The sequence below is a fragment of the Delphinapterus leucas genome, chromosome X, assembly GCF_059928025.1.
Source record: "Delphinapterus leucas isolate spDelLeu-1000000601 "Yukka" chromosome X, BTC_Dleu_Yukka2, whole genome shotgun sequence".
In the NCBI taxonomy this organism is placed as follows: Eukaryota; Metazoa; Chordata; class Mammalia; order Artiodactyla; family Monodontidae; genus Delphinapterus; species Delphinapterus leucas.
Window position 1 is genome coordinate 112,866,249 of NC_143150.1, and position 21,285 is coordinate 112,887,533.

At 41.8% G+C, this 21,285-nt stretch overlaps 2 protein-coding genes across 6 annotated transcripts in view; one reads left to right on the forward strand and one right to left on the reverse strand.

The window, feature by feature from the left end:
• Positions 1–6,081: 6,081 nt before the first annotated feature.
• Positions 6,082–9,090, reverse strand: SAT1 (spermidine/spermine N1-acetyltransferase 1). Its single transcript, XM_022560482.2, has 6 exons — positions 8,842–9,090; positions 8,564–8,615; positions 8,390–8,473; positions 6,866–6,967; positions 6,731–6,771; positions 6,082–6,602 (listed from the first exon to the last, which is right to left on the reverse strand). The coding sequence occupies exons 1-6, from the start codon at positions 8,905–8,907 to the stop codon at positions 6,432–6,434; spliced, it is 516 nt and encodes a 171-aa protein (XP_022416190.1). The 5' UTR covers positions 8,908–9,090; the 3' UTR covers positions 6,082–6,431.
• Positions 9,091–9,444: 354 nt separating this feature from the next.
• The window catches only part of ACOT9 (acyl-CoA thioesterase 9), a 72,794-nt gene continuing 60,953 nt past the window's right edge, over positions 9,445–21,285 (forward strand). For 2 of the 5 annotated variants that reach the window (XM_022560466.3, XM_089904678.1), the window contains exons 1-2: positions 9,445–9,700; positions 17,890–18,329. Coding sequence is in view for 1 of the 5 variants with exons in the window: in XM_089904678.1 (XP_089760804.1) it covers positions 18,301–18,329 (29 nt within the window). In the remaining 4 variants the exon portion in view is untranslated. Of the gene's footprint in view, positions 9,701–9,790; positions 10,831–17,889; positions 18,330–21,285 lie in introns of those variants that run through there. The other 3 variants (XM_089904676.1, XM_022560467.3, XM_022560468.3) reach the window with 3 other exon arrangements.

Sequence of the window (21,285 nt, forward strand, 5' to 3'; positions counted from 1 at the left end):
ATGTAGAAAGTGCCCAATAATTATATGCTTTTTTTTTTCCCCAATTAAATTCTGACTCTCAAAGTGGATGCCTGTTACAGGTAAAGCATGAAATTAAAGTTGATTCTCTCTTTCTGTTTCCCCCCAAAACTGGGGCTGGTTGATTCCATTTATTTAATGAATGTTTGTTGAATGCCTACTGCGTGCCATGCGTGGAATGAGGCCCTGAGGATATAAAGATTATGGGACATGTCCCTGCTCCTGGGATGTTGACAGTCAAGGAGGTCAAAGAGTGTGGATCAGCTGCTTCGAGCAGGGCCAGCTATGTGGTAGAGAAAGCACACGTTTGTGGAGGCACAGACCGGGTTGACAGCCTGGACCCACACCCCCTGCCGTGAATCCAAGTCGCTCGACCTCCCTAAGCCTCCATTTCCTCATCTTTGAAATGGGCCTGATTCAGTGGTGTGCTGAAGCCTGCTCCTACTGGCTTGGGAGAGCCTACTGTTAAATATTCGGGAATTTTGCAAGCTAGTTGTTGCAGCCTTTGGTAGCTTGAAATCAGCCTTGGTGGAAGTATTTACACGCTGTTAATCAGCAAATTCTACAAATCAAGGCTCCTCCCTAACCCCAGCTGGTTCACTGGCACACCACAGGAACATGTGGGGGGGGGGGGAAACTTGACCTTTACCCTCTTGCGGTTTTTGGCTGGACCTGAGAATTTAATTAATATAAAACAGATCAACAGGAGAAAAGCACACAAATTGATCAAATATGTTTTACAGTGACATGGGAGCCCTCATAAGGAAATGAACACTCGAAGAGGTGGCAAACGTAAATGCTCTTCTAACAGATTGGACAAAGGGGCGATTGTGGAAAAGTAACAAATAGATGGGAGTGTTATCTCCTGTTTTCAGAAGGAAAAGGGGAGATTAGAATGCTCTTCTTGCATCTGCTGTTTTTCGAGTGCCTTTAGCTCAAAATAATCCTTAATGCCAAAGTGGCATATTTTGGGGTGGCATATTCTGCCACTGTTGTTATGAAGATTAATGAAATAAAATCATGGTATCTAGCACATAGTAGATGCTCAACGTAGGGTTACTCTAAGTATATCATATAGAATATATTAATCATGTACATCCTGCACTTCCATATTCATAATCTCACTTGCAACTCTGAGGTAGTTTAATTTTAGTCCTGTAAATGAAGAAGTGCCAAGATCCAATTCAGTTTTCTTTGACTCCAAGTGGAGCGTTCTTTCCACCAGACCCAAACTGCCCCTGGACAGACCGTGCTGCTCTGCAAACAAGGATCACTGTCATTGTGGATTTAGCTGTTTTGTAACCACTTTTGTTGTTTTTGTTATTGATTCACTGAATGAAAGAAAGCGGCATAAGCCCCGAGGTGGAAGAAGACAGCCCTGGGCCGCAGCTGGTGGAAGGCTCCCTGAGCTAAGCTGGAGGTAAATGGCACCAGTAGGCTGTGCCCATGTTATTGTCAAAACAGAGCCGTGAACACTGCTTGAACCCAGTAAATGTTGCTTCCCTGGAAATCTCAGAAGCTCGGAGTTACCTAGCCATTGATGTCAGGTCTGGGGTAGGAAATGTACAAGATGAACCTGGGACATCTTAAAAGCGAGGAAGCTAACAAAGAAAGGCTTCTGCAGTCGTGTCCAAAGGATTCTGAAGCCAACTTGAAGAAGCTCTCACTGGACAATTAGAGCAATCCAAGCTTCAATCAGAAAAATGACGGCAAGGAATTAAGACACAGGAAATATTTAAAGTCCACGAGTTAATAAAGATACTTGGGGGGGGGGGGAAACCGAATTGGAAGATGCTGGGGAAACCAGTTCATTCTTTTGAAACCTAGTAAATTAAAAGAATCAAGCATGTATCCTGCCTTTGCTGGGTGAACTGTACTTCATGGTAACGAAACACAATATAGGAGAAGGTTCTCTTTGTAGAAGTATTTTAGCTAAGAAATGAAGAAGGAATGATAGAGTATCACAGTTTGAAACTCCTAATGAATCAGTGCACCTAGGTATTGACATCATCGGCTGCATCACAAAAAGAGACAAACAAACATTATATGCCTCTTGGTGGAAAAAAAACATATCTATGAAATATTCTCGCTGAAATATCAAGACTAAATCTGTCCAAATTGGGGCTTAATTGGTAAAGTCTTACCTCTGATGCCGTTGGCCTTTTTCTAACCAATCAGAAGCAGGCAGTATTGCATTATGGTCACAGCAGTGTTTCTCAAACTCTAGTGACACAGACTCCTTTTAAAGGAAAGACTTCTCATAGTGGTGATTGAAATTATTCTTATTATATTTACTTACTGTAGACATACAACTAGATGTGAACGTTTGATGTTCATAGCTCCTATACGACTGTGAAACCATATACATTTACAAGTCAAATACAGACAAAACTACCAAATGAATAAAATTCAAATGGGCAACACTGATTTAATGTGAGGGAAGATGTTTTGCTGAAATGAAGTTGCTCCTTGCAAAGGAGCGTGGTACTGATGGCTGTTTACGGTTTCAGCATTGTATACAGTTGGTTGACACAATTCTCCCACCATTCTTCTCTAAAAACTCTCCAGGAGGTTCTCCCTCATGCAGCGTGATGTGATTTCACTTGTTCTTTGCTTGTTAATGATGTGGTGCCAAGGTGAGCAGCGTAAACACAGACTGAAATGGTTGTCCTCACGGTTGTGACTAGGATTCGGTTAAAAGGTGACTGTCTACATCAGTGGCGATCAATCCAGCCTTCACTTTGGAATGGACATTAAGATATAATTAAAGATTCTCTCCGGGTGGGACGTTAGTATTTCTTAAAATCTTTCTAGGTGATTCTAATGTGCAGCCCGTACTAAGAACTACTGATTTCAATGATCTAGAAAATGCTTATACAGTTGGCCCTGCCTGATCTGTGAGTTCCATATCCGCGGATTCAAGTAACAGTGGATGGAAAATATTCGGAAAAAAAAAATTCCAGAATCCCCCTCGGATACTGAGGGACAACTGTACTTATTCTTCTTTAGAGTATAATCCAAAAGAAACACCAAATTCAGTCATTCTTATGGAGAATATGAGGTCCTCTGAGAAGATGGCAGTGAACCCCCAGGGGTCTGAGAAATTTTGTTTGGAGTTTGATTCCCAAGCCTAGTTGTGTGGCCTTGGGCAACTTAACCGCTCTGAGGGTTAGTTTCTCATTATAAAAAGAAACAAATAGTAGCATCTACCTCACACGATGTTTGTAAGAATTAGATGACATAATAACTATACAAAGTGCTAAACACAATGCCTGGTTCCTGGTGAGTACTTACTAAACGTTAGCTCTCATTAACTATTATGTTGACAACCACCTGGAAGCTACTAAAACATTTGCTGGGCAGATGCAAGCCACAAGAAAGAAAGGTGTTGGGGGAAGAGGGTGCTGGGAGAACTTTGCAAGGAAGGGTATTTGGCGGCCTTTGATTGATGAGGCATAAAAGGCAATGATGGTAGGGGTGGGGGTGGGATGGACTCAATAAGGGTGTGGGCCTGTCAGTCTGGGCTGTGGGTGACAGCTGACTAGCTTGAAGCCCAGACCGGCAGCACAAAGAAAAGGGATGAGAATAAAGCACAGAGTCACCCTGAGATGACAATCCACATGAAGAGATGATGAAGCAAGGAGACGAAGATGAGGCCGGTCTCGCAAACAGAATCCTGGGAGCGGACGTGGCCACCTGCAGACTCTGAGCAGCCACTTGCCTCAAGGAGCACAGATAAGTGCCATCATTCTAGGCCCTGCTGGGTAGAGCGGGACTGGGTAGAGTGGGTGTTAAGACATTAATAAATCATTAGATTTCTTCTGAATTGTTGCTTGTGCATTTCTGTGGAAAAGACTCTACTTTCTTTCCTTAGAAAGGCTGCCCAGTGGGATCTAAGCAGTTGATGACCTTGGGCTCTGGTTTGGAGCGTGACAGAAGGTGCCTCTACTGTTGACCCTGTAATCAGATTGGTGGCAGGATGTCTTGTAAGCCTATGTGTGGATAAACCCAGCTACTTCTTGTTTTAATACTATCAAAATTTTTGATTTTATTCTTTAAGGGAGCTAATAAACTTAGCAAATAAGTTATTTTTTTTAACTACACAGAGAAAACCCCAAAATATTCTTATGTAATAATTGGCAAGTTCTTAGGCCTGAAATACTGTTCTTCCCAAATGATTATGTCAGGCATAATATTTTAGTTAAATAGTAATTTCAAAGTTATCTTTACAGAGGTGTTGCTTACCTGGACTCCCCCTGCCCCCCTTTTCCAGGTTTATCATTGTTTATTATTTCCTTTCATATAATTTCCCCGGATTGTGTTTTCTTACTTGCCTGGTGATTTCAAGCTTTATGGATTTGTTTTTATAGTTCAGTTTTTAAAGAGGTGTCTTTGTAACAGCGTTGTACATTCAGTAGGCTGATGCTGTGGTGTTTCAGCTTCTAAATTTTAAACTCAAGGGACTTTTTTAAAGTGGATACAAAAACTTCCTAAAAGCTTTCATGGTGACAACACTGGGCCTTTAGGGCTAAGCTCTAAGTATGAGAAAACAAAGAGTTACATTGTAACTCACTTGGTTAATCTAATTTATTCACATATTTAACCACAGTCAGCATGTAGTTGTTTTCCTCAAGGAGGCCCACTTTCCAAAACACAATTTTCAAAATGTCTTCTTTCCCCACAAAGCTCCTTGTGTTTAGTTAACCCTTTTTATGCTTGCCAGCGTTTCTCTCCTATAGTTACTCGCCAGTCTAGCAGGACCCTGGTTGAGAACGGACTCTAAGTCTATTTTCATGACATGCTCTCTGAGCTACCAATAAATCCCAAAGCGCTCCTGTTAAACACAGTACAGGATCCTGCTTGTTTATATGGCTGCCTTCTAATTTAGGAAGCCACGAAAGACACTGAAACCAAGGGATGCAGGACAAATCGCCCTTTGAGTGAGGAGTCCAGTGTTTCTTTCCTGGAGAACACAGTAAGAAGACACAGAGTACTGCTTCTCAGTTATCTGACGATTTCTTTTGGAAAACATTAATCTTGGAAATCAGTACAGTGGTTATTAACTACCACTTTCATTACTGTGGGAATTAGTGGGTTTAGGAATTTAGGTCAGCGTCACGAGTAATAAAAGGAGTTCACCTATCTAAAACTGTCTCCTCCTCAGCCCTCTGTGAGTTTCATTTTCAGTCCTGGAGAAAGCTTCTATTTACTTCTCCCCCAACCCCCAGCAGTTTTAAGCCCTATTGTTTCTCCGCTTAGAAACCCATGTGTTAACACAGTTATCAGAAACTTGCCCTCCAAATAGGATGCTAATTTACCCTGACTGGTACCTGTGTCCAACTCCAGCCTTTTAGTTTACAAAATTCCTTTAAAAATGTGGAATTTTTGTTCCTGCCTAACTAGCAAAGTGATCTACTTTCCCTTCAGAATAGTATTTGTGTGTGGGATGAGGTTGTTGTGGGCAAGATGTTTTTTCCCCCAATTTCCAGTATTTCAGAACCCATTTCCACCTCTTTTACTGGTGTAACAAATAGGCTTTTTCATTGTGGGCCTTAGTTTCTAAGCTCTTGAAACTTCTGTTGGATTAAGTGTAGTGTCATCAATATAAAGTCATATTTTTATATGTTGCTACATATAAAACCTTGGGATTCAACTGGCTTCTTTCTAGACATTGGGATACCAGCACAACACAGCTTCTGACCATAAGACACTTTAAACTGGGTTTAAAAACTCTTTTTAGGGGCTTCCCTGGTGGCGCAGTGGTTGAGAGTCCGCCTGCCGATGCAGGGGACACGGGTTCGTGCCCCGGTCCGGGAAGACCCACATGCCGCAGAGCGGCTGGGCCCGTGAGCCATGGCTGCTGAGCCTGCGCGTCCGGAGTGCTCTGCAACGGGAGAGGCCGCAGCAGTGAGAGGCCCGTGTACCGCAAAAACAAAAAACAAGAAAAAAACTTTTTAAAAAACTGTCAAGTTATCATGTTTCTTGGGCATTTTTACTTTGCACTCAACAGCAAGAAAAATGTCTAAGAAATAAAGGATCAGTAAAAATGCTTACACCAAACAATTAAATCAAAGGGTAGTTTATTAAAAAAGAATCAAAACAGAAACTCTAAGTACCAGTGTGTACATTGTACACATTGAAATGACTCACAAGAGTGGAGTTTTTTTCATAGACATTATCATACCACCTTGCTGTTCATTAAAGATGTTCAATAGAAGTCTGACTCCAACGTGCATACAAGGATTGCCATCTTAAACAGACCTTACTTCAAACATGCAACAACGCCACTGGTAATAAAGCTTTGGAATGGGTGCTCATTCTATCATTTCACTACAAATAAGATAGAAAGCAAGGTAAGTTGAGAATTTATTCTAAAATAGAATGGAAGCTGTCATTGTCTACACCAGCACTCCTCACTCCTCTGCTGCCATTTTTAGCAAGTACTCCTTGTCGATCTTGAAGAGTCTCCATCCCTCTTCGCTGGACAGATCAGAAGCACCTCTTCTTTTGTAGAAGTTGATAGATGGTTCATTCCACTCTGCTACCAAGAAGTGCATGCTGCTGCAGCGACACTTCATCGCAACCTGTTATGCAGGAGAGGAAAACACAAACTCAGTGACATTTCACCTGCTTTCCAAGACCCAATTCTGATTCAGGTGTTAAAATAATCCAGTAACCCTTACAAATTTGGAAACCAAACATCAAGACATACCTGGCTTAGATTCTTCAGAATTTCTGATCCTATGCCAAAGCCTAAAAAAGAAAGAGAAGTACCATTTAAAAGGTCATTTTAAGGACTTCAAGCCCTGATTTCTCTTTAGAGCAGCCCCCCTGAACTCAATCATACCTCTATAATCACTCATCACGAAGAAGTCCTCAAGATACAACAGTTTGCCAATCCATGGGTCATAGGTAAAATAGTACATGGCAAAACCAACAATGCTGTGTCCTGTAATAAGAGTATCACATGAGTTATGGATGAAAAACAATCCGTCAAAGTTGTAGCTGCAAAATCAGAAGTCTATCATAAGTTTTTAAAAAACATACATGCATGTATTACAGAAATAAGTAGCCAGTGGGCCAGACTGTCTCTTGACTTTTATGCTAGTGCAATCCAGGCCACTGTTGGATGATCTCACTGTTCTTAGAACATGTATTTGCAAAAAGCACACATTAGAGCTAGCTGAAACCAGGCTAAAACTGTGGACTGGCCACTCTGCAATCTGCTGGATCTCACACTCAGGAAGTGAGAATGCTTTCATTACTTGCCAGAACGAAAGTGCTATGGTCTTAAAACTAAACACACACATTATTCACATCCTATTGATATATTGGTATCTTGACTTGGGAATAAGTCAGGTTTACACGGCAGTTCAGAATAGTTAAGTATTTGTAGTTTAGAAACTCTGCTTCCTTAAGGTCAGGACATCAGGCCAAAAGAGCAACGTTTAATTTCAGAACTTGCCTTCCAATTCAACATTTTCCATTTGCTCTCCCCAATGTTTAAGCTGGAAGAAGGAGAGGTACCCAGGTGTGATGTAACATCCACATACCTCTGGAAAGTACCTCATCCCTTATGTTTTCTGCTCATTTTTTCTAGTATGAGGAAATGACCTCAGAAAAACCCTTAAGCACCCCCCACCGCCCCTGCCCAACAACTTCCCTCTTTAGCTCCGTCTTCTGCCCATTCAACAAGAACCAGAAAGGAAAAAACAACGACAAAGAAAAAACAAAGAAAAAAAGGAAAAAAGCATCTGACTCCTTCTTTATGGGTGTCTGTAATTCCAATCGGAGGCAAAGGTTTCAAATTAAACTTTCTAGCCATTTTATAGTCCTTTGCAAACAGGAAGTGAGTACAATGGAGCTTCTGATCTACCGTGTTTTAAGTGTGTGATAATAGGGCCTTACCTCATTTATCATGATCATCTACTTTATTGTGTAAAGGATCTTTTAGTTACCTCCCCGCCCATCCATGTACACGGAAGGGCCATGTACATGGCGAAGCTAGAGACTGTAACCTGAAGATTGGGACAAATTAAAGAAAAAAATGTAATTTAACACAAATACAAAAACGGTTACGTTAGGGTCAAACAAGAACCATTTATGAAACTGAATTACAACAAACGACTTTATACCTAACTTTTCCGGGTCTCCACAGCACTGATACTTAAACAGCTCTTCTAACCCGCCCTATTATTAAGTGCAGCAATCTATTTTTTTTTCTCAGTAGTTTGAACACTGGCTGGCTAGTATTTCTGGCCAACTTCTCAGTAAGTAACTTCAGCCTGTGTTGTCAGTGCTTCTACAGAGCAGCCACTACGTCTTCCACAACACTCGGTCTCTCCGGCTTCTGGAAGGAGAGGGCGATTACCTTCTGGAGTCATGTGCTCCTTGGGCACTTCTGCGACCAGGCAGTGGTAGAAGGGGTGCTCTCCAAAACCATCCTCTAGCAGATCTGCAAGAAGAGGCAGCAGGGACAGTGTTGGCCTCGATGAAGGTGGCAGGCACCGGACGCTCGTCCCCCGCCCCGCCACTGATGCGTTACCTTTTTCAGTTAATATTACTTGCTCTTCCATGTATTCGTATTTAGCCAATTCCTGGGTTGATGTACACAAGACAAAAGAAGAGAAGCAGAAAATTAAGTGAGACCCCGGCCCGGCCAGCTCGGGGGAATGGGGTGGGCTGGGCGGGGATTCATACCCTGAGTCTCGCCCGGAGCGGCGCGGCCGGGCCGGGGCTGGGGGAGGCAGGCGGAGAGAGGGGGACCTACTGGGGACAAGGACCCCACCGCCCGTCACAGGAAGAGCCCATGCCTCCCGCTACCTTGATCAGCCGCAGAATGTCACTGCAGTCGGCGGCGGTGGCCGGGCGGATCACGAATTTAGCCATTTTCTTCTTTTGCTTTTCTTCCCTTTGCGGACCAAGCCCCTGTACTTGAACAGCAAGAGGAGGTGGTTCCTCATTCGTCTCCCGGGAGCGTCCTCTTCCCAGTCAGGATGGCACCATGACCCGACGAAACCTCGGCGAACGAAACACGAACACCAGCTAACTGAGGGAGCAACCACTCGCTTCGGCCGCCCGGCTCCGCTTTTTAGCGCGAAGAAGCCCCGCCCCGGGCCGTGAGGCGGAGGCACCTTGTCCAATGAGGCGCCTCGTCCAATGAGGCCGCGGCGCCTCGTCCAATGAGGCCGCGACCGCCCCCCCTCTTCCGGGCACCTCCCTCTCTTCCGGCCGCCCGTGTGAACCCGGCCCGCGCGGGCGGGGGCGCGGGCGGTGAGGCGCCAGGTGCGGCTCTCTAGCGGCGCCCTCTAGCGGCGCCTGGCGGAGCCTTCCCGAAAGCCCGACCTCGGAGCCTAAGCGTCCCCTAGTAACCTTCGCAAAAAGGAAGAGAGGGGTTCCCCTTTTGGCCCTGGCCCAGTGACTTTGCTGTTTCTTCCTTGGAGAGACCTGGCTTTGGGCGATGGGGGGATAAGGGGATTAGAGCAGTGGCTCTCATAGGGTGGTCTGAGGGGCCCTGTGGGTCCGAAGATCCTTTCAAAGCTAGTTTCATAGTAATGGTAGGATTTCGTTTCTCTTTCTTAACTCTCGCTGAAATTTTCCAGAGAACTGATGTGTGATGACATCATCGCTCTCATGACTAAAGGAATGTGTGCTTGTATTGTGTTTTCTAGAATTTCCTAAGGTAAGCTACTTCGATTCCTCAATGATTTTTTTCCCCCCTCTGCTGGTAATTTTTAGAGTTAACAGAATATTTTCTTTCTTACTTTTCCCCTTATTTTTTCTTAAATTTCTGACCTTCCTTGTGGAAACACTTTCCTTCTGCCTGAGGTACACTCCTTCATACTTCCATTTAGTGAAGGTATGCTCTTGTAAAATTTTTGTTTTGCTTGTCTAAATATGTCTTTAAATTCATCTTAAAGTTCTTGAAGGATTTATTTCACTGTTAGCGAGTTTGAGGTTGGAAGTTCTTTTTCGTTCAGCATATTGATGATATCTATCTTCTGGCTTGCATTGCTGTTGAAAATTGTTATATTCCCTCCTTGCTCATTCCCTGTGCTTCTCTCCTCTCCCCTTTAAAACTTTTTATTTCGAACCAATTACAAGTTTACAGATGTGTGATGACATCATTGCTCTGGTGACTAAAGGAATGTGTGCTTGTGTGTTCTCATGTTTTCTAGAATTTTTGAAGGCAAGCTTTTTGGATTTTTCAATTATTTTTAAATGTCCTGAGAGTAAAATATTTGAGAACAGTTGGATTAGAGTATAGCTCTTCCTGGATTATACCCAATGGGACAAGTACTCAAGCCTCTTGCAGATAGAGGGTTTTTCTGTTTGTTTTTTTGTTTTTGGCTTTTTACAAACCACCTTCCCAGACAGGTCCTCTGAGGGCCCTGCTTTGGCTGCCCCGCCTGGGTTCTGGAATGAGTCAAAGAGAAAGCATAAAAGGAGCCTGCCGTGTTTTCAGTCTATAGGGTGGATTATCACCAAATGACTCCCCCAACATTCAACAAGTAATTCTCTGCTTTGCTCGCAATATCCTGTATGTAGAAAAGAAAGCAAAAGTAGCTCCTCTGTTACCCTTCCCACCCTCTGGGGATATCATACGCAGTGAGTCATTGGGAGAATTTATGAAATGTGTTTCTCAAAGATCTTTAAAAATAGCATTGATTCTTGTCTGCCTAAAGCCACTTCAGGTAGTGTCTTTCCTGACACCATTGCACACGGATGACCAGACATAGGCCCTTCCTGCCTCTGCTTTGTTCTGTTTTGTGGGAGGACTCAGGAGAGCTTGTTACCGAGTTACTGCTAACAGTAAGTAAGAACTAGGTGACTAAGCACTAATAATAGCTGCCTTCTTGAAGCAAAAACAAGGTCGTTTTCAATGTGGGCTGCTTAGGTTTTTAGAATAATGATTGTTTCATTAAAACACACTATAATTTTTTTCTATTTATTCTGTTTTTCCAGTTTAAGTTTCATGCTCTTATGCTTCACTTTGTCATTATGACAAGGAGAGCCCATTCTGAAAAACAGGCAGCTAAAAAAAGCTCATTGTGATTGCGTTTTTTGCACATGTAAAAGCTTAGAACCCTAAGAAATGTGAATTTTCTTTATGAATCAAGTTAGGTTTTATATTGTCAGGAATAGATAGATGCCATGGAGGACCAACATTACCCCCTGTTGATACTGGAATTTGAATTTAAAACTGCATAAAAAGGGGTTAACTCGCTAGCATTTGGAAAACTTTTATTTGGCTAATGAGTCAACAAATCAATAACTATTTATTGACTCTTATGCTAGGTACTTGGGAGTTATAAAGGAGGACTAAGTTTTGAAACCAGCCCTCAGGGCATACAGTTTACTTTGCAGATATGTTTGTAGTTTACTACAACAGAATTTAATCTTTGTGAGAAATATAATTCCTATAACTGAAGAGGTCTGAGTAGGGGGAGAGTAGGAGGTAAGGAAACAGACAAGGGACATCGTGGGTGTTTTACATTCATTGACTTGTTTAATATCAACTGTCTTGTGAAATAGCTAATGTTAGCTCAATGTTTGCAACAGAGAAAACCAGAGGCTCAGAGGGCTACAAAATTGCAACAGCCAGGAAGTGGTAGAGCTAGGAAAGAAGGAATTCTGTTGATTTCCCTGCCAAAGTGAAACTGTCCAGCTTGCCCTCTTAAACTATTATGGAAGGTGTCATAGTTTTTTTTTTCTGTTTATAAAAATAATGCATATTGATTAAGAAAATATAAGTGCAGAAATACAAAAAGGGGGCTTCCCTGGTGGTGCAGTGGTTAAGAATCTGCCTGCCAATGCAGGGGACACGGGTTCGAGCCCTGGCCCGGGAAGATCCCACATGCCGCGGAGCAACTAAGCCCGTGTGCCACAACTACTGAGCCTGAGCTCTAGAGCTCGCGAGCCACAACTACTGAGCCCACGCGCCACAACTACTGAAGCCTGCATGCCTGGAGCCCGTGCTCCGCAGCAAGAGAAGCCACGACAGTGAGAAGCCCGCGCACCACAATGAAGAGCGGCCCCCACTCACTGCAACTACAGAAAGCCCATGTACAGCAACGAAGACCCAACACAGCCAAAAATAAATAAATAGATAAATTTATATAAAAGAAGAAATACAAAAAGTTAATAAAAATAATCCCTATTAGTAGGTTGATTTCCTTCCAGCCTTTTTTTCTATGTACATATACATAAAGGGCTGATACTCAGTTGGTATATACAGTGTAGTGGATTAAAATAACCACAAATTCATTGCAGCTCCTCCCATCAAGAGGTAGAATCTAGGAATTCGCTGGTGGTGCAGTGGTTAAGAATCTGCCTGCCAGTGCAGGGGACACGGGTTCGAGCCCTGGTCCGGGAAGATCCCACATGCCATGGAGCAACTAAGCCTGTGCGCCACAACTACTGAGCCTGCGCTCTAGAGCCCTTGAGCCACAACTACTGAGCCCGTGTGCCACAACTACTGAAGCCCAGGCACCTGGAGCCCATGCTCGGCAACAAGAGAAGCCACCACAATGAGAAGCCCGCGCATTGCAATGAAGAGTAGGCCCCACTTGCCGCAACTAGAGTAAGCCCGCACGCAGCAAGGAAGACCCAACGCAGCCAAAAAACAAATAGATAAATGAATAAATAAATAAATAAATGAATAAATGAATAAACAAACAAACAAATAAATAAGAGGTAGAATCTATTTCCCCACTCCTTGAATTTGGACTGGCCTTGTGACTTGCCTTGACCAATAGAATACAGTAAAAGTGGTGGTGTACAACTCCTAAGCAAGACCTCAAGAGATCTTAAAGCTTCTGTTCACACCCTCTTGGAACATTGCTGCTGCCATATGAAGAAGCTTGAGCTAGCTTCCTTGAGGATGAAAGACCTCATGAGGAGATGCGTAAGTGAGGCCAGATGCGTAAGCGATGCCACCTTGGACCATTCAGTCCCAATTGAGCTGTCAAATGATTGCAGCCACACAAGTGACCTTAGGCAAGACCAGCAGAAGAACCCCCTCACTGATCCCAGTCCATGTTATCAACCCACAGCATCATGAGTGAATAGAATTGTTGTTTTAAGCCACTAAAATTTAGGGTTCTTTGTTACACAACAAAGGCTAACCGAAATCAGACGGCCACTTAGGTTGTTTACACCTGGCTTCCATTCTGATTGGTTGTAGTGTCCATTCCGACTGGTCTGTGCTTTGCAATACTCATTTAAAAATACTTTAGGGGCTTCCCTGGTGGCGCGGTGGTTGGGAGTCCACCTGCCGATGCAGGGGACACGGGTTCGTGCCCCGGTCCGGGAAGATCCCACATGCCGCGGAGCGGCTGGGCCCATGAGCCATGGCCGCTGAGCCTGCGCGTCCGGAGCCTGTGCTCCGCGACGGGAGAGGCCACGACAGTGAGAGGCCCGCGTACCGAAAAAAAAAAAAATTTAAAAATCACCTGAGTGCGTTGTGCGTATGTAATAACAAAAAATTGGTATCATGTATCTATAACGTGTATCCTGTAGCATAGCGTAGTGGTTTCTTATCTACTACAGCTTTGGACTTAGATACTCCCCATCTGTGTGATTGTGTCAATACTTAACCTTGTTAAGTCACCATTTCTTCATCTGTAATTAGTAAATAATAATAGTACCCTTCATATGGTTAATTGTTGTGAGTATTAAATGAAGTAATACGTATAAAGTACCCAGTGGGAATTCCCTAGTGGTCCAGTGGTTAGGACTCTGCGCTCTCACTGCTGAGGGCCTGGGTTCAATCCCTGGTTGGGGAACTAAGATCCCACAAGCCTCACAGTGTGGCAAAAAAAAAAAAAAAAATACCCAGCATAGCACCTGGCATAATTGTTAGCATTATTACTATTAATAGTATGGAGTATTTCCCCGTGTCACTGGGTATATTTAAATTAAAAAATATATATAATGGCTCCTTAGAGTTCCATTGTGAAATTTATTTTACTGTTCTGTTGTTGAAGATGCAGGGCTTTTTCCCAATGATAAATAATACTTTGTTTTGTTAATAAATTTATTTATTTATTTATTTATGGCTGTGTTGGGTCTTCGTTGCTGCGTGCGGGCTTTCTCTACTTGTGGCAAGCGGGGGCTACTCTTTGTTGTGGTGCATGGGCTTCTCATTGCGGTAGCTTCTGTTATTGTGGAGCACAGGCTCTAGGCACGCGGGCTTTGGTAGTTATGGCTCGTGGGCTCAGTAGTTGTGGCGCATGGACTTAGTTGCTCCACAGCATGTGGGATCTTCCCGGTCCAGGGATTGAACCCGTGTCCCCTGCGTTGGCAGGTGGATTCTTAACCACTGCACCACCAGGGAAGTCCCTAATACTTTGACAAACATCTTTTTACCCAAATTTTAGCCCAGGTTTCTGATTGTTTCCTTAGGTAGATTCCTAGAAGTGAAATTACTAGGTGAGGAGAGATGTAATTTTGTTGATCTGGAGCTAGAGAAACACTCTAAAACTTCAGGTCCTCACTACATGAAAGTGTAATTTGAGATGACTCTCTAGATGTGCTTGCTCTAGCTTGAATTATCTAAAGTTTGATAACATCTGGGTTCCACAGTTGTAATAGAAGTTGAGTCTTTCTCAGAGAGTGGTTTTCTTGCTACATATCACAGATGGGTGATAACCTGTGAGAATGATCAATAAATAAATACAACCACCTCCAAGAAAACACCTTGTTTTGGGCCAAGATTTCCTTTTTTTAAAAATTTATTTTTTATTGAAGTATAGTTGAATTATGGGCCAAGATATTCTTTTCTTTTCTTTTCTTTTTTTCTCCTTACCTTACCTTACTTTACCTTACCTTACCTTACATTTCTTTTTGAGAAATTATAATTTAGGACGTGGAAAGCTGTTTCATCTTTGGGGTAGACCATCAAAAGTGTAAGACTTCTATTTATAAATGTAAAGTATTATATGACTTTAGGCCGCAATTAAAAGAGCCGGGTCAGCAATAAGTGAGGTGTTAATCAGGCCTCTTGTTTGCAAGTGATTGCCACATCTTACTCTTCCACCATCTTGAAGGTCTCCATAGTCTTTATTTTAAGGTCTATTTTGTCTGATATGAGAATTGCTACTCCAGCTTTCTTTTGATTTCCATTTGCATGGAATATCTTTTTCTATCCCCTCACTTTCAGTCTGTATGTGTCCCTGGGTCTCTTGTAGACAGCATATATACAGGTCTTGTTTTTGTATCCATTCAGCCAGTCTGTGTCTTTTGGATGGGGCATTTAATCCATTTACATTCAAGGTAATTATCGATATGTATGTTCCTATTCCCATTTTCTTAATTGTTTTGGGTTTGTTATTGTAGGTCTTTTCCTTCTCTTGTATTTCCTGCCTAGAGAAGTTCCTTTAGCATTTGTTGTAAAGCTGCTTTGGTGATGCTGAATTCTCTTAGCTTTTGCTTGTCTGTGAAGGTTTTAATTTCTCCATCGAATCTGAATGAGATCCTTGCTGGGTAGAGTAATCTTGGTTGTAGGTTTTTCCCTTTTATCACTTTAAATATGTCCTGCCACTCCATTGTGGCTTGCAGAGTTTCTGCTGAAAGATCAGCTGTTTACCTTATGGGGATTCCCTTGTATCTTAATTGTTGCTTTTCCCTTGCTGCTTTTAAGATTTTTTCTTTGTATTTAATTTTTGATATTTGATTAATATGTGTCTTGGCATGTTTCTCCTTGGATTTATCCTGTATGGGACTCTCTCTGCTTCCTGGACTTGCTTAACTATTTCCTTTCCCATATTGGGTAGTTTTCAACTATAATCTCTTCAAATGTTTTCTCAATCTCTTTCTTTTTCTCTTCTTCTTCTGGGACCCCTATAATTCGAATGTTGGTGCGTTTAATGTTGTCCCAGAGGTCTCTGAGACTGTCCTCAATTCTTTTCATTCTTTTTTCTTTATACTGCTCTGCATTAGTTATTTCCACTATTTTATCTTCCAGGTCACTTATCCGTTCTTCTGCCTCAGTTATTCTGCTATTGATTCCTTCTAGAGAATTTTTAATTTCATTTATTGTGTTGTTCATCATTGCTTGTTTGCTCTTTAGTTCTTCTAGGTCCTTGTTAAACGTTTCTTATACTTCCTCCTTTCAACTTCCAAGATTTTGGATCATCTTTACTATCAGTATTCTGAATTCTTTTTCAGGTAGACTGTCTATTTCCTCTTCATTTGTTAGGTCTGGTGGGTTTTTATCTTGCTCCTTCATCTGCTGTGTGTTTTTCTGTGTTCTCATTTTGCTTAATTTACTGTGTTTGTGGTCTCCTTTTTGCAGGCTGCAGGCACGTAGTTCCCGTTGTTTTTGGTGTCTGTCCCCAGTGGCTAAATTTGGTTCAGTGGGTTGTGTAGGCTTCCTGGTGGAGGGGACTAGTGCCTGTGTTCTGGTGGATGAGGCTGGATCTTGACTTTCTGGTGGGCAGGTCCACGTCTGGTGGTGTGTTTTGGTGTGTCTGTGGCCTTATTATGATGTTAGGCAGCCTCTCTGCTAATGGGTGGGCTTGTGTTCCTGTCTTGCTCATTGTTTGGCATGGGGTATCCAGCACTGTAGCTTGATGGCCGTTGAGTGGATCTGGGTCTTAGCAATGAGACAGAGATCTCTGGGAGAGCTCTCGCTGCTTGATATTACGTGGAGCTGGGAGGTCTCTGGTGGGCCAATGTCCTGAGCTCAGCTCTCCCACCTCAGAGGCACAGGCCTGGCACCCGGCCGGAGCACCAAGACCCTGTCAGCCACACGGCTGCTAGTGTTGGGGGGTCTCCTGTGTAGGCAGGGGGTGGCTGTGGCTCACCGTGGGGACAAGGTCACTGGCAGCAGAAGTTCTGGGAAGTGCTGCTTGGCGTGAGCCTTCCCAGAGTCTGCCATTAGCCCCACCAAAGAGCGGGGTAGGCTCCAGCTGTGTGATTTTGGACAAGGTTCTTGCATCTCAGTGTGCTTACCTTTCAAATGCAGTTAATAAGAATAATTTCCTCCTCCTAAGGTTGTGAATATTAAATGCTGCTGTAAAGCCCTTTGTAAAGTACTTAGAATACAGCACTTACCCTCTAAATGTTTATTCCTTTCTGTCTACTTGGTAAAATAAAGACTGTAACAATTTTTGGATTAGGAAGAATAATTGTGAATGGTCCAATGCAGAGAGAGAAGGATTTATCCTTAAATCAGTTTTCTTCCTGCCTTTACACAGGGATCATTCTCTTATTCATTGACCTTTGTCATGAAGCTTCACCTTCCTCATGAATAATAAATGTGCAATGATTCTGTTAACATTTGCCAACCAATGAGGGAACATTGCTCTAATGATCATAGAATCAGGAATGATCACAGAGGATGGGTAATCAGTATTGTAATCCCTATTGTACTCTGCCTGGAGTTTTTCATCTGCCTAGCCAGACATCATGTGGACAAGGTCAAATCCAGAACACATGCAGGATAAATTATTTACAATCCTGTCTCTAAAAGTGGACCTCATCTGTGACCTAATTAACACTCCAACTCTAAACCACATGTGGAGATCTTTTTTAAAGGGGTAGGCTTAGTGAAAACAGGAGAAAATATTGAAAAACATTAGGCAGAACGTATTGATTCACACAACTTTTTTTTCCCTTCTCCTTTTTACAGATATTTTAAGGTGATACCAAATAGAGGGAAGTTATGCAGTTACAGTGCTTAGAATCTGGGCAAGACAGCAGATAGAACAATGTCCCAAACTTTCTTTCAGTATCTAGCCTCTGAATCCATGGTCAAAAACAAAAAGCTGTTAAAGAGCTGTGAATAGTGGTTAAGTACTCTTCATTTACCTTCAGCATTCTATAACAATGAAGCTCAGTTTACAATTTTATAATTCTCTTACTCAGCTTCCAGAATGTTCCACATTTGTTGAAAACTACAAACAAACATATCCAAGAATCCCAGTGAATGCCAAGCAGCATAAACACAAAGAAAACCACATCAAGGCACTGCGGAATCAAATTTCTCAAAACTAGTGATGCAGAGAAAATCTTAAGTTAAGACTAATCACTGGTTTCTCATCAAAAACTATGCAAACCAGAAGATGGTGGAACAACATCTCTAAAGCATGGGAAGAATGCTTTCAACCCAGAATTTTATATCCAGTGAAAATGTCCTTCAAAGATGAAGGCAAAATGAAGACATTTCAGATAAGCTAAAGCCAAGCGCATTCATCACTAGTGAACTTGTACCACAAAGAATGCTAAAAGAAGTTCTTCAGGTTAAAGGAAAATGATACCAGATGGACACAAGAATCTATGCAAAGGAATGAAGAGTACCAGAAATGGTAAATGTGTGCGTCATATAAAAGACATTTTTCTTGTTCTTAATGTCTTTATTTTATTTTTATTTTTTAAACATCTTTATTGGAGTATAGTTGCTTTACAATGGTGTGTTAGTTTCTGCTTTATAACAAAGTGAATCAGTTATACATATACATATGTTCCCATATCTCTTCCCTCTTGTGTCTCCCTCCCTCCTACCCTCCCTATCCCACCCCTCTAGGTGGTCACAAACCACCGAGCTGATTTCCCTGTGCTATGCGGCTGCTTCTCACTAGCTAGCTATTTTACGTTTGGTAGTGTATATATGTCCATGCCACTCTCTCATTTTGTCACAGCTTACCCTTCCTCCCCATATCCTCAAGTCCATTCTCTAGTAGGTCTGTGTCTTTGTTCCTGCCTTGCCCCTAGGTTCTTCAGGACCTTTTTGTTTTAGATTCCGTATATATGTCTTAGGGTACGGTATTTGTTTTTCGCTTTCTGACTTACTTCACTCTGTATGACAGACTCTAGGTCCATCCACCTCACTACAAATAACTCAATTTCGTTTCTTTTTATGGCTGAGTTAATATTCCATTGTATATATGTGCCACATCTTCTTTATCCATTCATCTGTCGATGGACAATTAGGTTGCTTCCATGTCCTGGCTATTGTAAATAGAGCTGCAATGAACATTTTGTACATGACTCTTTTTGAATTATGGTTTTCTCAGGGTATATGCCCGGTAGTGGGATTGCTGGGTTGTATGGTAGTTCTATTTTTAGTTTTTTAAGGAACCTCCATACTGTTTTCCATAGTGGCTGTATCAATTTACATTCCCACCAACAGTGCAAGAGGGTTCCCTTTTCTCCACACCCTCTCCAGCATTTATTGTTTGTAGATATTTTGATGATGGCCATTCTGCCAGGTGTGATATGATACCTCATTGTAGTTTTGATTTGCATTTCTCTAATGATTAATGATGTTGAGCATTCTTTCATGTGTTTGTTGTCAATCTGTATATCTTCTTTGGAGAAGTGTCTGTTTAGGTCTTCTGCCCATTTTTGGATTGGGTTGTTTGTGTTTTTGATATTGAGCTGCATGAGCTGCTTGTAAATTTTGGAGATTAATCCTTTGTCAGTTGCTTCATTTGCAAATATTTTCTCCCATTCTGAGGGTTGTCTTTTGGTCTTGTTTATAGTTTCCTTTGCTGTGCAAAACTTTTAAGTTTCATTAGGTCCCATGTGTTTATTTTTGTTTTTATTTCCATCTCTCTAGGAGGTGGGTCAGAAAGGATCTTGCTGTGATGTATGTCATAGAGTGTTCTGCCTATGTTTTCCTCTAAGAGTTTGATAGTGTCTGGCCTTACATTTAAGTCTTTAATCCATTTTGAGCTTATTTTTGTGTATGGTGTTAGGGAGTGATCTAATCTCATACTTTTACATGTAGCTGTCCAGTTTTCCCAGCACCACTTATTGAAGAGGCTGTCTTTTCTCCACTGTATAATCTTGCCTCCTTTATCAAAGATAAGGTGACCATATGTGCGTGGGTTTATCTCTGGGCTTTCTATCCTGTTCCATTGATCTATTTTTCTGTTTTTGTGCCAGTACCATACTGTCTTGATTACTGTAGCTTTGTAGTATAGTCTGAAGTCAGGGAGCCTGATTCCTCCAGCTCTGTTTTTCGTTCTCAAGATTACTTTGGCTATTCGGGGTCTTTTGTGTTTCCATACAGATTGTGAAATTTTTTGTTCTAGTTCTGTGAAAAATGCCAGTGGTAGTTTGATAGGGATTGCATTGAATCTGTAGATTGCTTTGTGTAGTAGAGTCATTTTCACAATGTTGATTCTTCCAATCCAAGAACATGGTATATCTCTCCATCTATTTGTATCATCTTTTAATGTCTTTAAAAGATACTTAACTACTTAAAGTAAGAGTAACAACAGTATATTATGGGAGTTATAACATTTGTAGAAGTAGAATGTATGAGCACAAGAGCACAAAGAATGGGGGAGATGGGATGGACGTATATTGTTATATGATTCTTACATTATATGTTAAATGCTATAACCTTTAAAGTAAACTGTGATAAGTTAAAGTTGTATATTGTAAAGCTCAGAGCAACGACTAAATTTCTTAAAAAGGTATAACTAATAATTCAATAGAGGAGATAAAATGAGTTCATAAAAAATAATCCAAGGGAAGACAGAAAAAGAGGAAAAAAGGAATAAAGAACAGATGGGACAAACAGGAAGTGTGGGACTGCTGTTGTTTCTGATATCTTATACCTATCAGGTAAGAAATCACAAAAGGAGTAGGGAGGGGAAATAAAGCAATTTATTCAAATTGTATATTTGAACACTAAGGACTGTTTTTTTCTCCTAAAGGTAACTTAAATTTGGAATCCTTTAAAAATATGAACGATAGGTCTTCGCTTGCTTTTAAGGACAAGGAGTATATTTGTTAAGTTGAAGGAGAGTGAAAATGAAAATGGGAAAGAATATTAATAAACCACTTAACTAAGAAATGAAAAAAAAAAAGAAATCACCAAAGGAAACACCTAAAACATTTTATATTTACCTCTCAAAAATGGAATGAGGGCTTCCCTGGTGGCGCAGTGGTTGAGAGTCTGCCTGCCAATGCAGGGGACACGGGTTTGTGCCCCGGTCTGGGAGGATCCTGCATGCCGCAGAGTGGCTGGGCCCGTGAGCCATGGCCACTGAGCCTGTGCGTCTGGAGCCTGTGCTCCGTAACAGGAGAGGCCACAGCAGTGAGAGGCCCGTGTACCGCAAAAAAAAAAAAAAAAAAAAAAAGGAATGAAATAAAGAATAAGTAAGCATGATATCCAGATTCCCACAAATGGAATTCAGTAGCTTTTGTTGATAACATCAACTATATTCTGATTCATTCAGCACTGAAATCAGTTTCTGTTTATCATGATAAAAGAGATTATTTTGGTTCAGAAGTGCCAGCAACCTGGCA